Raw genomic sequence first — 14,617 nt, forward strand, 5'->3', positions numbered from 1 at the left:
AAGACACAAGAACAAATTTAAATGAGAAAATGTGCCAATTTTTATTACTTTTTTTGAAAAACATTTCATGATAAATTGTCGATGCAAAAACAGAACGATGTGTGTTAAAGCATTGGATGATCTCCTGAGAAAGTAAACAAGCGCAAACAGGTCACTGATGACAGTATATTAAAGGGATAGATGCATGGATTTTTGCTCAGGCTTGGGATCCTGTGGTTGGAGATATTTCAGCGAACCAGTAGCTTGTGAAACATAAACAGCTAAAACACGAAAAAGGTGCAACTAAACATAGAAATTAAATCAAAACACAGCATTCAAAACACACACACACACACACACACACACACACACACACACACACACACACACACACACTCTTCCATCTCCCATACAGAGAAGGAATAAATCACTTCATCTGACGTAAATACAGTACATTCACTTAAAAATGCTATTATATTTCAGTTTTACCCCATTAAATACAACTTGTGCACACTTCAGATTGTTGCTGACCATTTCCCAAAGCACAGTTTCTAATGTAATAATTATATTACTACCTTATATATATATACGTGTGTGTGTGTCTGTGTGTGTGCGCGTGCGGGGACTTCAAAGCCAGTAAACATCTGAAGGAAAACTTCATAATTCTGTCTTGAAACATATCAACAAACCCCAATGTGCACTAATTATTCCTCCTGTCCGTAAGAGACGGGCTCATCGACAGTCCTCATCCCAGATGAAGCTAACATGAACTGTCAGAAATCTGAGTTGGACAAATTTAGTGGGTATCTTCCAAACGCAAGTCTTTTTTTTTTTTAACCAAAATGTTCTCTTTGTATTAACATCACTCCCTTGCAGCTCAGCAAGGAAACACTGTGTGTGAAAACACAAAAAGGAAATTTGCTAAATTGGTGTGCTAGTTTGCTAAAACGTATAGAAGATAACGGCTGCATTTAAAGCTGGGAATCAATGTAAAATGAAAGTGAAAATGGCCGGCAATGAGTCAAAAGTATACACACTAAATAACCAAACCAACATATTCTAAACCACCGCGCTGATTATCTAAAAACGTGTAAAAAACAAAAAGGATTTTACAGAAAATCACCTGGGTTGCCTTTCAGGAAACTCCTCAGTAGGATGAAAACATTCCATCGCTGGCCTTCAACAGCAGCCACGCTGATCACAGTGAGGTTTGGTTCTAGGATTCACAGTTCTCTACAGGCACGTTAGGATGATGTGAATGTGGCCACAGCAGTGAACTAGTCAGACTAACTGTTCACCGAGCGGGAAGTAGATCTAATCTCATTAGTATCATCAGTGAACACAGAAATGCAGCATCAGATCCTGAGTGTCAGAAGAAGAAGGTTAAGGCTGATCTCCACATCACATTTGATTTTTCTACTTCTATTCACATACAAACTGTGTTCTAACAATCTTTGGTTAAATTAGTGCATAGGCGTGACGATAAATAAGGCACTTCTTTTTCTTTTTTTAATCGCCTACCGACACTGCTCCTCCTCACGTATTTGGCGTCTCAGGTAGTTTTTCCTGCGTTCCTTGCGCTGATAAAAGCCATTCCGTGAGTTCTGAAGTGCGTGTTCAGATCTGATGCCTTTTCAAACTGTCTGCGGCACACCTTACAGGTCAGTGTGGCCTCCTCCTCCATCCCCTGAGAGGAGGGCGATGCTGGTGCAGAACCATCGAGAGAACTCTTCTCATCGTGGTTCCTGCTGTTACCAGGTGAAGGTGCTGGGTGCACGCTGAGGGACTGCTGGCTGTCAGTGTATGCATTCCTCACTTTGTGGGTGATGAAGCGATGGCGCGACAGGGAGGACACGGATGTGAAGCAAGCGCCGCACTGTAGGCACTGCTGACCGGCGCCCTCCGTGCCTCCTCGCCGGTGCTGGACGATGTGCTCCAGGAAGGAAGCCTGGTCCTCTGTGGAGAAGCCGCAGGGGGCACAGCGGAACCCAGACTCGGGAAGGGTGTAGGGGGCTGGAACAGAGGAGGAGGAGGAGGACTGCGACTTCTTCACTGGACTCACTCCATCTGTGGACGCTTCATCTGGCTCCATCTTCACAGCTGTCCTCCGTCTCCGACGAGCCCCCAAATTGCTGTCCTGTTCTGAGGAACTCTCAGCCTCATCTCCGCCTCCCTGTGACCAGAAGAAATGTGATGTTGACGACATCGTAGTCAAAAGATTTTGCTGTTTTGACATCTTGAAAGAAATAGAACAGTGTCTTACCATCAGTGTGTCCTGGCCTTTTGTGTCAATGCTGTGTCTCAGCTGAACATGCCTGTCCAACATCGCTCTGCTGCTGAATGTTTTCTTACCCTCACTACAGAACCTACACACACACACACAACACCAATATACAGGGTTTGTAGTTTCAAGACATAAAATCTGTGATCACGACATGGTTTCAACTTTTGGATAAAGCGCCAGCAAAGTCAACTGGTGTGTCATAATGAGGAGAAAGGATGCAGAGTGTGGGATGCTCACTGGCAGCGAAAGCCACGACTCATGACTTTGTGTTTGTCCCTGATGTGACGTCTCAGACTGGAGGTGGTGGTGAAGGAGCTCTCACACTTGTTACAAGGAAACTTCTTCAGAGTCTACAAAACACAAGCAGAAAACATAAGGCTACATCTATTCGTGTATTTCTGTATCTAAAAACAACATTAATTTAGTCAGATGATACATCTCTACGCAGCAGGGGGATGGTGGACTTCCACACCTTGCCGTGCTGCTCGGCCATATGGGTGATGTAGTCTTCCCGGCCTGTGAAGCGTGCGTGGCAAGGCGCACACTTCCACCCTGAGGGGGTCTTCGTCCTTTCTGTCTTTACTTTCTCTTCTTTATCTTCATCCATCCATTCCTCCCCATCTGAGCTCTTCAACGTCAACGAAGGACGTGAACGAGAGGAAGCAGCTGGGGATGAAGGCACCTCGCGTTTTAACTTGGGAGTCTTATGGTTCTGAGGAACAGAGAGAATTAAAAAAAAAAAAGAAAAAGCTGCATAATAAGATGGACTATTTTCTTTAAAAACCACCTGAGCTACATCAAACACTAAAGACAGATGCACATACCTTGAAGTGGTCCAGCAGAGAACTCCTCTGAGAAAATAACTTGGTGCATTCAGGGCATTTAAACACGTGCACCTTCTGATTGGTTAAATGAGTGTCGAAGTGGATGTGCAGCAGGGCCTTGTTTGTAAAAACGGTGTCACACATGACACATTTATAGATCAACCTATGAAGGGATATAAACTGGGTCAATTAATTGAAAGGAAAATATTTCATGAGAAAAAGAATGTGTGTGTGTGTGTGTGTGTGTGTGTGTGTAGATACGTACATGGTCTGTCCTTCAGTGAGCGTTGGATGTTGAGCGTTGATGTGGTTCTGTATGCTGGGAGCAGACTTGAAAGCCATGGGGCAGTTGGGGCATTTGTGGAACATATCACAATGAGCCTGCTGAATGTGAAGCTTCACTGAGTTCAGTCCTCCAAACACCACCAGGCAGCTGGAACATCTGCAGAGAGAGAGAGAGAGAATTGTAAAAAAAGACAGAAAAGAGGGAAATGTGGGTGTATGAACAGAATTTCTGTGGGTTCAACAACAGCTCAGCACACTCTGCTTCCACTGAACAACCACATGGGAAGATATCACCTGTATCCGATGCGACGTGCAAAATGCAAACAGGTCTCGTCCAGGTGTGTTCGAAAGAGCGGCTGCTCGGACGTGCCCCCGCACTCCGGGCAGACGTGTGGTGGGCAGCCTTGGTGGACGCGTTGATGAGCTGCTGCACTGCAGCTGTTGGGCAGGAGCATGGGAGGAGAACACTCTGTGCACGACTGGAGAACAGCAGAGAAGAAAGGAATTAATCTTGAGTTCGTTTTCATATCGCTGGAAAACAAATATTTTGCTCTTCTTCCTCACACTCAAAAGACTCACGGCGGTTTGTTCTGGCTGGATTTCTTGGAAATGCTCGGCCACCCCTTCTTTGCTGCTGAACTGAACCTGACACTCGGGACACTTATTACTGACGTACTGCACTGCCTCTGCTTTCTTCTTGGATACTGCTTTGTGTGGCTGGGGTGTTGTGTTTGGAGCGACCTGGCCTAAGAAGGATGAAGAGGATGACAGAAGTGATGGAGAGGGCCCACCTGAGGATTCAAGGAGGAATACACAAAGAGGAACATATTCACGCAAAGGCATTACCTCTGAAAAAAGCTCAATTTAACAACAGAAACAATGTTCACCAACCGACTGCCACAGATTCCTGCTGGCCGATCATCTGCTCCACAGAGACGGGTTTCATCACCAGGTGTGAACACTGCATGATCAAACCTCTCTCCTTGTGCTCTCTGGCGTGCAAAAGCAGGCTGCACTTGTTGAAGAAGGCCAACCGCTTGGCGCAGTGATTACAGGTCACCTCAATCCTCAGTGAGCGGCGGGCGTAGTGTCGAACCAAACTCTGTTCCAGGGCAAAGGAATCGCCGCACTCTAGACAGCGGAAACCCTGCGAGGGATCAAACATGCATCTCTTTAGACACTGATACATTAACATGAAAAAAAGCGATGTAATACAATGCCGTGAGCTTGTCATGACATTATGATTAACAAGAACAATTCAAGCCTGGATCTGCTGGAGAAGGAATTCAGCCTGTCAGAAACATTTTAAAACCCTGATTCCAAAACCAGTTTTACAAAGTGTCACTGAGTCCATGTATTAATATCCTTCATACAATCATGTGCTCACAAAATGGTGAACCTCGCTCCATCCTCCCTTGTGAACGACTGAGCCTTTCCAGGATGCCCCTTTCATACCCAATCATGATACTCTCAGCTGTTACTGTTGTCACTGTTTGATGAGGTAAAACATTAAATAAATTGACTTGGCACTGAATTGAGTTGGCACTGTTGTCAGTTGACTTAACGTCAAAGAGGTTTAGCAAGTTGTCACATTCTGTTTATTCACACAGCCTCCTTGTTTGAAATGCAGGTTGGATGTCAGTGCGAACATTTCGACACATGAAGCAACATCAGATGACTTATACTGTCCACATCCTGGTCCTACGTGCAGCATTTTACAAAAATGAAAAACAAGTTGTCTATTTTGTATGGAAGGTGGGCTGCTTCTCATAATCAGGGGTCCATTTATATTTGCACTTTTATCTCAGCAACTACCTAATATTTTCATTATCCATAAAGTTGCAGATTATTTTTGTGATTCATTGATTTGATGTGTTGTCCCTTAAATGTCAGAAAACACTGAAAATCACAGCTCACCAGTGCAGGTAGACAAAGGCCCCATTCTGCAGGAAGAGGTGAGCTCAGATCTGGTTTGTAGCTGGGCAGCAGGTTCTTGTTGTTGAGGATCTTGTTGAACGCTTCTACCAGGTTGGTCTGACTCTTGGATATGATTGCCCCTGTGCTATTAACTATAGAGGCTGGTCTGCTGCTACTTTGAGGATGGAGCAGAGGTGAAGGTGCGGGAAGCGTCATCCCGCTGTTCAAACTTTTCGGACCCAAGCCGCGAGGGCTGATCCCACCTGGGCTGACTCTGGGAAAGGAGACAGAGACGGAGGGCAGGGCTGCAGTTTTGGTGATGTTAACAGCTGTGGGGGAAACTTTGGGCTTGAGGTTAACTGCGGTTTTGTCTTTAACTGTGCAGGTCCCTCCCTGGGGCATCGCCATTGCAGGCATCTGAGATTGCTGTGGTAGCTCCCTCCTGGATCTTGTGTTATGTTGTTCTGAGGAAGGTTTTGAACTATCCACACCTTTGGAAGTGGCTTTTCCACTTCTTTTACGTGTGGCACCACTCACAGTCCTTATGATGCTGCCTGTACGCATTTTGATTTTAACTTTGAGGGGACGCAATGGAGGTGCAGCTCTCTCTGCTGCTCGAGCAGATGCAGGTTCCCCAGCTCCAGCAGCACAGCTCTCCTCATTTAAATTTCCTACATCTGCAGCATCCTTTTCACTCTGCTCCTCAGTGTCACCTCGCCCGTCCTCCTCTCTGAGCTCAGTTTCCATGAGCTCCTCTTGAGGATGGAAGTCCTTCTGGTTTGCTGCTAGACCTGATGTTTGGGCCGAATCAGGGCTGCTGTTTCTGTTGGGGACTGCAAGACCGGTCTCACCGGGCGGTGGGCTCTCAGGCGAGTCCCTCTCATCAATCACATGCTCTGGGTATTTATCCTCTCGGATTGATGCAGAGTCCGTATTGACAGAGGGGAGGCAGTGCTGGGGACTCTGTGGCTGAGGGGCTGTGGAGGGAGGTGAGGTGGCAGGTTGGCCCTCTTCCTCAAGTTGAGGTTTAGGTTTTGTAGGTGTCAGAGAAGAGAGACAAAGAGGATGAGAAACAAGACAAGATGCGGTTTCAGGAGATCCAAGCAGCTCAGGGCACTGTGCTTTTGCTCTGTGTTTAAATTTGGGAGGCGAGGACATTACAGATTCTGGGCTTTCCTGGATCACCAGTGGACCTCCTAAATCTGGCTCTGAGTCATCTTCATCCGAGTGCATAGCACGATTAAGTCCAGCCTTGATACTCCCATTTTGTGGTAAAGGGGAAGATGGACTACTGAGGAGACAAGTGTCCTCCTTTTGTGGGGAAAGAGGAGTTGAGGAGTTGGGACCCGCACTCGTCGAAGACTGGAGGTAGAGGAGGGGCTTCAAATTGTTCATGACATCAGTCTTGTGCTGGACTGATCCAGCTTCAACTCCTTTATCACTGTCACCCTCATTTGCTTTCAGTGTGGACCTCAGTGGTGAACGCTGTGGCCATGGCTGTGTGTTAGACTGTCCCTGATCCCTGGGAGCAGATCCCTCAAAGCCATTGGCAATCTGGGGATCCACAGGGGCAATCTGGGGATCCACAGGGGCATCAGCAGACATTTTGGGGCCAAACTGTGAGGCGAGGTCACCAAACTTAACCTGAACCTGAGAGTTCAAGCCACTGTTTGAGGGATAGTCTGTTTTATCCCTGACAGACCTCTCTTCCTCCTCAAAAGACTCAGACCGCACTGTGTTTTTCACAATAACACTGACCACAGGGGGGTCGCTATGTGAGGCCGGAGGGCAGGGGAAGCATGAAGGAGACCCCCTCTCTCTCTCATCTGCATTAGCCCCCACCTCATCTCGTTCCTCCTCTGGACTTGACTGAATAGCTTCGATGTCAGGAATGTCAAAAGCTGCCAGCAAATCATCAAAGTCTGGGGTCTTCATGTCCCCCATCGCCAGCACAAGGCTCAAAACCTATCGGAGCAACGAATGAGTCAGAACAATTCATGCAACATTAATTTAATGACGACACGTTGACACAGCTGAAAAAATGTGACAGCTGGTTTCACATGAGAGTCGACAATGGTTTGTTACAGCAAGACGTAATACTTGCTTAAGATACAAGCCTAAAGAAACAAGAAAGAGTAAAGAAAGCTTCTGTTCAGCGTGTTTATCTTAACTCTGCCATGTTGCAACAAGTGGGCGCTTCTGCAAACAGCTAGCTAAACTTTAGCATCTAACTGCTAGCTGGCCTTGCTAACGTCAACCGGGCAAATGTTCTCAGTAACGTTGGTCAAAAGCTAAAATTAGCTCGATCAATGTAGCGCTGAGCTGATGTGGTCCTAACATACTATCTTTAATGCATGTTATGTTTGCTCTAGTTGAGGCTAACATTAGCTTACGCTTGTATTAAATCTGAATTACCTGCTAGTTAGCGAAGTTGGTTCCTGACTTTCCTCTCGGTCGCATACGTTTTGCGTCACCACATCGAGCCACAGTGATTTCCCAGAAGCCTCGGACGTGTTCACACTTCCAGGTTCCGGTGTTGTTAAAATTTAAGAGGTGTCATACAAAGTCGTTCATTCAGTGCAATCTCAGAAAAGTCAAAAACTTTTCAAACACGAACTGTACTTATCCTTTACAAACTGGACAAGATTCTGCAAAGATTTATGTATTTTTGAAGTACTTACTTGCTGCCAAACTCTTCTCATAAAACATGATATTTAGCTTTACATATTACAGTAACACAAATGTAGAATTGTCTTAATCAATTTTTAGTTTTCTGTATGAAATGTATTCGCATAAAGTGTTTTCAAATGTCAGACTGTGTTCACCTGCTTTATAAAGGTACACAAAGGAAAAACTGATGCTATTTCTCATCAGTGTCACAAGCCAAAGGTCTTTGTCTACATGTCTGTGTCTCTCACCTAGGCTCTGTTCACTTGTATACATTATGTGTCTTGTATTTCTATTTTTTCAATACAGAAAATTCAGTAATAATTATATTTAAGTTTAACTGGGCACTGAGTGTGACAGCTCACACGATTTCAAGCATCAGATGAAGTACCATCTTGTATTCTGGAAATTTATTGAGGAAATCTGTCCATGTTATTGCGTAGTTATATTATAAAAGATTCAAATGTAATCATATCTGCTTGACACAAAAAAGATTGAATCAGAAAAGGCCTTTAACGTAAAGTTGAAAAAAGCACAAATTGTTTACACTTTACACAGCTACACAAACAAAAAGAAGAACAAAATGGTTCCTGTATGGAGGAACGTTACTGTGAATAACACATGCAGTGCAATTCTCAGGTCGCTTTTATTTATCATATATTAAGTTCCTCTCTTTGGGTGCTCATTTCTTTTTCTCCTCATCCTTCTTGGTGTCAGATTTGGAGCCTGTCTGAGAAGCCAGAGAGCCCATGGCGTTACGGATGGCCTCATTGTTGGGGTCGACACCAGGAAGGTTTTCCAGGACGCTCTGGAGGAACTCTGGATCCTGCATAACATCGTAGTCCTCTTCATCCTGGACGCAGAAAATGGCATGTTGTAACTAATCAAGACCTTTTCAATCTGATGAATATGACAAGTGAGAACTAACAAAGGCTTGTGCTCACCTTAGCCTTGCTGGAGTCCATGTCAGCTCCTGTGTCCATGTCCTCAGCACCAAACTCTGCTAGAAAAATGGAACACATATGCTGTTTGAGTAGGAAAAATGGGGTTATCAGACATTTGTGGTCATTTTTAACCTGGCCTATATGTGCCTGTTTGTGCTGCTGTGTGACAAACACAATGAAATATGCCTTGAACCACCAGTCAGTAAAGGAGCTGATGAAAGCAGAAAGTATTGTTTAGTGCACCTCTCACTGTAAATGAATTCTGCTGTGCATTTTATATTGTTGTTGTGATGTATTCTGAGTCTCAGCTTGTATTACAGGTAATCAATTATCTGGTCATGGAAGTTCAGAAAACTCAAAAATTCATGTTTAACCTGCTCCTGCTCCCTGCATGGACATCTGCAGAGCATAGGCGATCTGTTCATCCTCTGTCATGCGGCTGAAGTCTGGTAGAGCAGGTGTGGATGAGTCTGTATGGGGAACAGACATCTTCAACAGGGCATCTTCAGACTCTGCAATAGAAAGAGAGACAAATATGCAGTGTGAACACACTTATGTTGGAGGCTATAAAGCCTCTAATGAAGGAAGATGGGCAGAAATTGGCATCTATGATATAACATTTTTCTCACCATCTGCAGCAGGAGAAGAAATGCCAGCTTCAGCAGCTGATGCAACAGCAGCTCTGCGAGCTTCATCCTCCTGTCGTTGTCTCTGCTCCTCCATGGACACCCGCAGAGCCTAGAGAGAAGAGGCAGAAAGTAATCTAATTAACGAAGAAAGAATTTTAAAAAACGGAAGGTAGCTGTGACCAAAATGGCAACATGGATGAATCCAGTATCTTAGAGGCAAAGGGTAAGAAAATGTATGATTACAGTGAACTATACAAACGCGTACCAAGGCCAGCTCTGGGTCTGCACTGGGATCCACTCCAAACTCAAAGTCACTGGCCCCCAGGCCCAACACTGCACCTCCCTCTCCAGCCAGGATGGGTGAAGACAGCAGGGCATCAGCCAGACTGGGGCCTGGAGGCACTGTGACCAGGTGGGAGCCTGCACCTTCTTTGCCATTCAGTGTGTTGATGAAGGTCGTCAGCTTCTCTGTGTTCATCTCCTGCAGGGGTGAGATAAAATGAGGGCAAGCCCGTGGACCAGACAACAGCCTAAAGAGAGCAAAAATATCCACAATAGCATGCTAGATTTTCAGGGGACTGAGTGTGTATGTGTGGAGCTTTGATGGGAAAATACCTCCTCTCCAAAGTTAATAACATCCACGTTGACCTTTTCCTTCTTTAGACGTTTCGCCATTTTGACCAGCTACAGGAAAGAAAAAACACTTCAGCTGAGACAAACACAGCATGTTTTGTAACGGGCTTGACAGATATATTAGTATACTGAAGTTATCAGCCAACGTTTTCTGTTCCTGTTTAATGAAAAAGCATTACTAAGTAAGCAGGAAAACCACACTGAGCAGACCCAGAATAGCTCTTTTGACGTCAGTACACGTTCCAGACTTGAAGATTTTCTACACTTTACTCAACGATGTTATCCAGATAACTTTATGCTCATTTGTGTCTGCACATTTCCACTATAATAATACAATACGAATACTACTACTAACAATAATAATAATAATAATAATAATAAATCTTTCCTACAAGAATTGCAGCTCAAAGTGCTTTACAAGAAAAATCACATGCACCAAGGTGTGTCATCTGCATAACAATGGAAACATGCATTGTGCTCTCTTCATGATGAATGATTAAGATATCAGATATCTAACCCTAACCCTGTCAAATCTAGTGATACCAAGCGTGACCAGCTCTGAGAATGTCTACATAAACACAATCTCCTTCCTGGTCATCACTATCAAAGTCCCAAATCTACTATTTACTGGGTAATACATAACCACTAATATCATCCAAAACACATTGACTTAGCTCACTTCTTTTTCGTTGTCCTCCACTGGGCTGCCAACAAAAGCAATAATGCGCATCTTGTGGTTTTTGCCCTGTCTGTGTTTCAGCGCCAACTACGGAGAGAAACAAAGCAAATGAAAAAAATGATCTTTTGAACTGACAAAATATATTTTCATGACTAAAAGGACAATAGTTCTCTTCACCACAGACATTTTGGCAAGTCATAGCAGGAAAAGTACAGATGTAATTCATGACATACAGTATATGATGGCTGCATTACATTTAGGTGAGCCAGTTCCAGTTAGGGATGTCGGCCCATTGTACTGCTGGAGATGGGGAGCACTCTGAGTTGGGCTAACATCAGGATTTGCCCTTGTTTGGAATAAAAACTTTTTTATGTTTATGACAGTGACATAAACAGGCCATCTGTCTTAATGTTCCTGAAATGTACTTCACAACTCTTTTTCTGCTTCCCAATTGGCTTCCTACAAGAGCAGCAGGAGAAGACTCACAATGCAATGAAAGTCACAAACTCACATGTGCCACCCTGATGCCGGTGCAGAAGCTGATGTTTCCACGAGGCTGCACAGCATGCAGCTTGGACAGTATCCTGCCCGTGTCTGGAGTCAGTGTGGTCAGCACCTCACAGTTGCTGCAAGGGGACATAACACTTATGTGATTATACTAACATATTTTAAATGTCAGTACACTAATTCAAACACACTGCCTCTTACTTTGCCATGGTGATGAGACCCACGTTGTTTTCAGGGTTGCTGCGGGTCTTGGAGTGACAAACAATATTAACTGCATCCTGTTGAGCCTGCAGCCTGGTGGGCAGAAAGTCTCCATTGCGCATGTACTCACTGTTGTCCACACTAAGAAAAATGAATGGCAGCATTAACAATTAGTAGTTCTAGCAAAAAATCTAAATTACACAGACTGGATAAATATTTGTTGATGCTGATATATACAAATATTGATACTATGACGACAAGTAAGTGCATATCTTATGAGAGTACTGCATATCGTGTAACAGAGCGGAAACAATTCGTTACAGAGAATGACTCACCAACAGTTTTGGCAAATTGTTAATGAAATAATTATGAAGCGGAAAAGCCAAACTAATTTCAGCTTCTAAAAAGTGAAGACTTGCTGCTGTATGCTGTACATTTTAAATGGACTATTGGCTGGACAAAGCAGGCAATGCTAACAAGTCACTTTGGGCTATGGCAAAATGTAATAAGCATTTCTCTTAGTTTCTGACATTTAATTGGACAAAACAATTACTGAAGCGACTGTCCACATATTCCACATGACTGAACACAGCTGTAGCTACAGTGAACACAGTAACCTCATTTCATACATTTCCATAGAAACCAAAACAAAGCTCGTCAGTAAAGCTACCCATAAAAAACACTAGTATTTTTTTTACAAAAGATTTTTTTTTATGTACTTTCTCTTAATACATCCAAAACTGAAAAACAGCGTCTGCTGGTAATAATCAAATAGCGTGTTAGCTTGGTTTATTCGGCCACAACAGATCTCACTGAATTTCCTGATTTGTCATGTTTTTGGCAGTATAGGTTTTGGTTTGTTAGCTAGCTAATGCTAACACGTTAAACAAAGCCATTTTCTATCAACTTCAGGCGCAATCTGGACTGCACACTTTAGTCCCCTAAACGTAAGGTAGCAACACTACATTGATTGGCGTTAGCAAGCACATAACTCGTTAAATGACCATAAATTGACTAAAAAGCTGTTTGTTAGCTATGTGCTGGAAGCTCCTGCAGGCTAACGTTTGGTGATGCAGTGACTCAGGGAATAGCTCGTGCATCTTCAACCAAACCCAAGACAAGAAAACCTGCGTGACTGTTTCAGACAAACGACGTGAAAAGACGCACATTTCGCTTATCTAATAGTTCCTTCTTCTGCGTACAGGTAGGCTTTTCAATTTTAACTTTAAACATATTTCCAATTCCTTACCAGACCATAGTACTTTCAAGCACCATCTTGACGTTTGTCGTCTACGACGTCATCGTGATGGTTTATGGGTAATGCATTTTTTCAAGGAAAAAAAAGAAAATAAAGATAAAAAAAATAGTCCGTACTTCATATAGAGATCTACAAAGATATTAGGATGATTAATAACTATTAAAATAGTAGGTTCCATAAGTGTGGTTGAACCCATGTCGTACATAACGACAATAATAACTTTAATTCAATCTACAGAATGTGCTCTGTGTTTTGTATCAGTGGTATTCACAAACTATCAAAAGGACACCAGCTAAAAATGAAGAAAGTACATACTTTTTTGTTGGCCTGTTGTGTGAATTAATTACGACAAAAGTGGTTAGCAAAAACATTTAAAGATGATATGTTTGCCTAATGAGGATTGCAAAATACTTTTGAAGGGGCATGGCTAATAGTACAGACACAAACAAAAGGCATATGAGTTCACAGTGCTATGGCAGGTGTGCACATGTGAGCAAGAGGTGCCCTGTGATGGATAGAAAACACAGTCCACAGTCCTCTGTGATGAAAGCAGGTCAAACAAGGTTTGTCTCACAAATAAAAGCAGTACAGACAACCCAAAACAGGGACATCCAGGACAAACAGCTCACACAGCCAGGCCACAAGGTAAAAGAAACTCTATACATGCCAAACCTGATGATCATTTGCTGCTTGTATCTTTATGTTTTGTTAATTTGTTTAAGTTTCCTGTCATGTCAGGAAACCTGCAGACACCAGCCGGTGTTGAAAACAGAAATTATTGACCTGAAATGATTTTATGGCCATTAAATTACTGCTCAGATGCTAAAATAGTGACTTTCTGAAATCTCAGATGGAGAAACTCTTTCTTTTGCTGGTGATGTTTGCAACATGTTGTGCGATAACCAAAGGTACGTCAACCTTTGCTTTGTTTTTTGTACAAGCTTATGTGTGTGGCATGCGGATGATATAATATTGCTGGAACACTTCTGTTAGTTTCAATCACATAGCGTTTTAGTTAATGTCATCAATATACTTGCTCTCTCCTCCTCTGAAACACTTTGTTGGGTTTGAATTTCTGCAGATCTGTCCGGCAAAGTGTTCGTCTTCCCCAGGGAGACTGACAGAGATCATGTGAAACTCCAGACATCTCAAACCAAATTCAACTTTGTGACTGTCTGTCTCAGGTAACTGGTGGTGTGATCAGAAAGCTTCTTTGTTTGTAGTAATGTCTGAAGAATTCTCACAGCTGGCACATCTGTTCAGATTCCAAACAGATCTCACCAGGAACTACGCCCTCTTCTCTTTGTCTACCTCCACGCACAACAATGACTTTGTCCTATTTAAGATCAATTCAGAGGATGTGATCAGGATGCATGCTCGGGATGGGGGCACAGACTTCCTGTCGCTGTCATTATCCCCAAACACCTGGCACTCTATGTGTGCCACGTGGCGCGCTGACAATGGCTTGGCTCAGCTGTGGGTGGACGGCAAGGTGACCATCAAGAGATTCGTCCAGACTGGGCCCATCACTGGAGCACCCAGCACCGTCCTGGGCCAGGAACAGGACTCCTACGGCGGCGGTTTTGATGCTAATCAATCTTTCATTGGTATGATTACCCAAGTCCACATGTGGGACTACGTCCTCACTGTTGCTGATATCAAACGCTATATGGATAACAAGCACTTCACTCCAGGCAATGTGTTCAATTGGGGAAACCTTGAGTATGAAACCACAGGGCAGGTTTTGGTGGAGGAAGAGTCTGACATTATGTAAGAGGGTTTAAAACAGTAGCTTACCACTAGTTACCAA

The 14,617-nt window shown here is 43.7% G+C and overlaps 3 protein-coding genes across 4 annotated transcripts; 1 reads left to right on the top strand and 2 right to left on the bottom strand.

The window, feature by feature from the left end:
• Positions 1-16: 16 nt before the first annotated feature.
• znf687a (zinc finger protein 687a) lies at positions 17-7,758 on the bottom strand. Its single transcript, XM_076737824.1, has 11 exons — positions 7,705-7,758; positions 5,290-7,254; positions 4,264-4,519; positions 3,952-4,163; positions 3,667-3,851; positions 3,353-3,529; positions 3,088-3,250; positions 2,736-2,975; positions 2,501-2,613; positions 2,243-2,345; positions 17-2,152 (listed from the first exon to the last, which is right to left on the bottom strand). The coding sequence occupies exons 2-11, from the start codon at positions 7,231-7,233 to the stop codon at positions 1,532-1,534; spliced, it is 4,014 nt and encodes a 1,337-aa protein (XP_076593939.1). The 5' UTR covers positions 7,234-7,254; positions 7,705-7,758; the 3' UTR covers positions 17-1,531.
• A 593-nt stretch (positions 7,759-8,351) lies between these two features.
• LOC143324004 (26S proteasome non-ATPase regulatory subunit 4-like) lies at positions 8,352-12,854 on the bottom strand. Of its 2 annotated transcripts, none has more exons than XM_076736162.1 (10): positions 12,799-12,854; positions 11,550-11,690; positions 11,353-11,467; positions 10,842-10,928; positions 10,145-10,213; positions 9,795-10,010; positions 9,530-9,638; positions 9,275-9,412; positions 8,901-8,959; positions 8,352-8,809 (listed from the first exon to the last, which is right to left on the bottom strand). In XM_076736162.1, the coding sequence occupies exons 1-10, from the start codon at positions 12,822-12,824 to the stop codon at positions 8,639-8,641; spliced, it is 1,131 nt and encodes a 376-aa protein (XP_076592277.1). In that variant the 5' UTR covers positions 12,825-12,854; the 3' UTR covers positions 8,352-8,638. The 2 variants fall into 2 exon arrangements, with proteins under 2 accessions (XP_076592277.1, XP_076592278.1); XM_076736163.1 differs by having other exon boundaries at positions 8,901-8,956; positions 12,799-12,853.
• An 803-nt stretch (positions 12,855-13,657) lies between these two features.
• Positions 13,658-14,581, top strand: LOC143325033 (C-reactive protein-like). The gene is made up of 3 exons (XM_076737901.1): positions 13,658-13,715; positions 13,889-13,991; positions 14,071-14,581. The coding sequence occupies exons 1-3, from the start codon at positions 13,658-13,660 to the stop codon at positions 14,579-14,581; spliced, it is 672 nt and encodes a 223-aa protein (XP_076594016.1).
• Positions 14,582-14,617: the final 36 nt, after the last annotated feature.

Source organism: Chaetodon auriga, chromosome 8 (genome assembly GCF_051107435.1).
Source record: "Chaetodon auriga isolate fChaAug3 chromosome 8, fChaAug3.hap1, whole genome shotgun sequence".
NCBI classification, from domain to species: Eukaryota; Metazoa; Chordata; class Actinopteri; order Chaetodontiformes; family Chaetodontidae; genus Chaetodon; species Chaetodon auriga.

Coding starts and splice junctions, on each gene's coding strand:
- LOC143325033 (XM_076737901.1), top strand. CDS start 13,658: ATGGAGAAACTCTTTCTTTTGCTGGTGATGTTTGCAACATGTTGTGCG. Junction 13,716..13,888: donor ATGTTGTGCGATAACCAAAG/GTACGTCAACCT, acceptor GAATTTCTGCAG/ATCTGTCCGGCAAAGTGTTC. Junction 13,992..14,070: donor TTTGTGACTGTCTGTCTCAG/GTAACTGGTGGT, acceptor ACATCTGTTCAG/ATTCCAAACAGATCTCACCA.
- LOC143324004 (XM_076736162.1), bottom strand. CDS start 12,824: ATGGTGCTTGAAAGTACTATGGTCTG. Junction 10,011..10,144: donor TTATTAACTTTGGAGAGGAG/GTATTTTCCCAT, acceptor TCACCCCTGCAG/GAGATGAACACAGAGAAGCT. Junction 8,960..9,274: donor CATGCAGGGAGCAGGAGCAG/GTTAAACATGAA, acceptor CCATTTTTCTAG/CAGAGTTTGGTGCTGAGGAC.
- znf687a (XM_076737824.1), bottom strand. CDS start 7,233: ATGGGGGACATGAAGACCCCAGACTTTGATGATTTGCTGGCAGCTTTT. Junction 2,346..2,500: donor AGTCGTGGCTTTCGCTGCCA/GTGAGCATCCCA, acceptor GTGTGTGTGTAG/GTTCTGTAGTGAGGGTAAGA. Junction 2,153..2,242: donor AAGGCCAGGACACACTGATG/GTAAGACACTGT, acceptor TTCTGGTCACAG/GGAGGCGGAGATGAGGCTGA.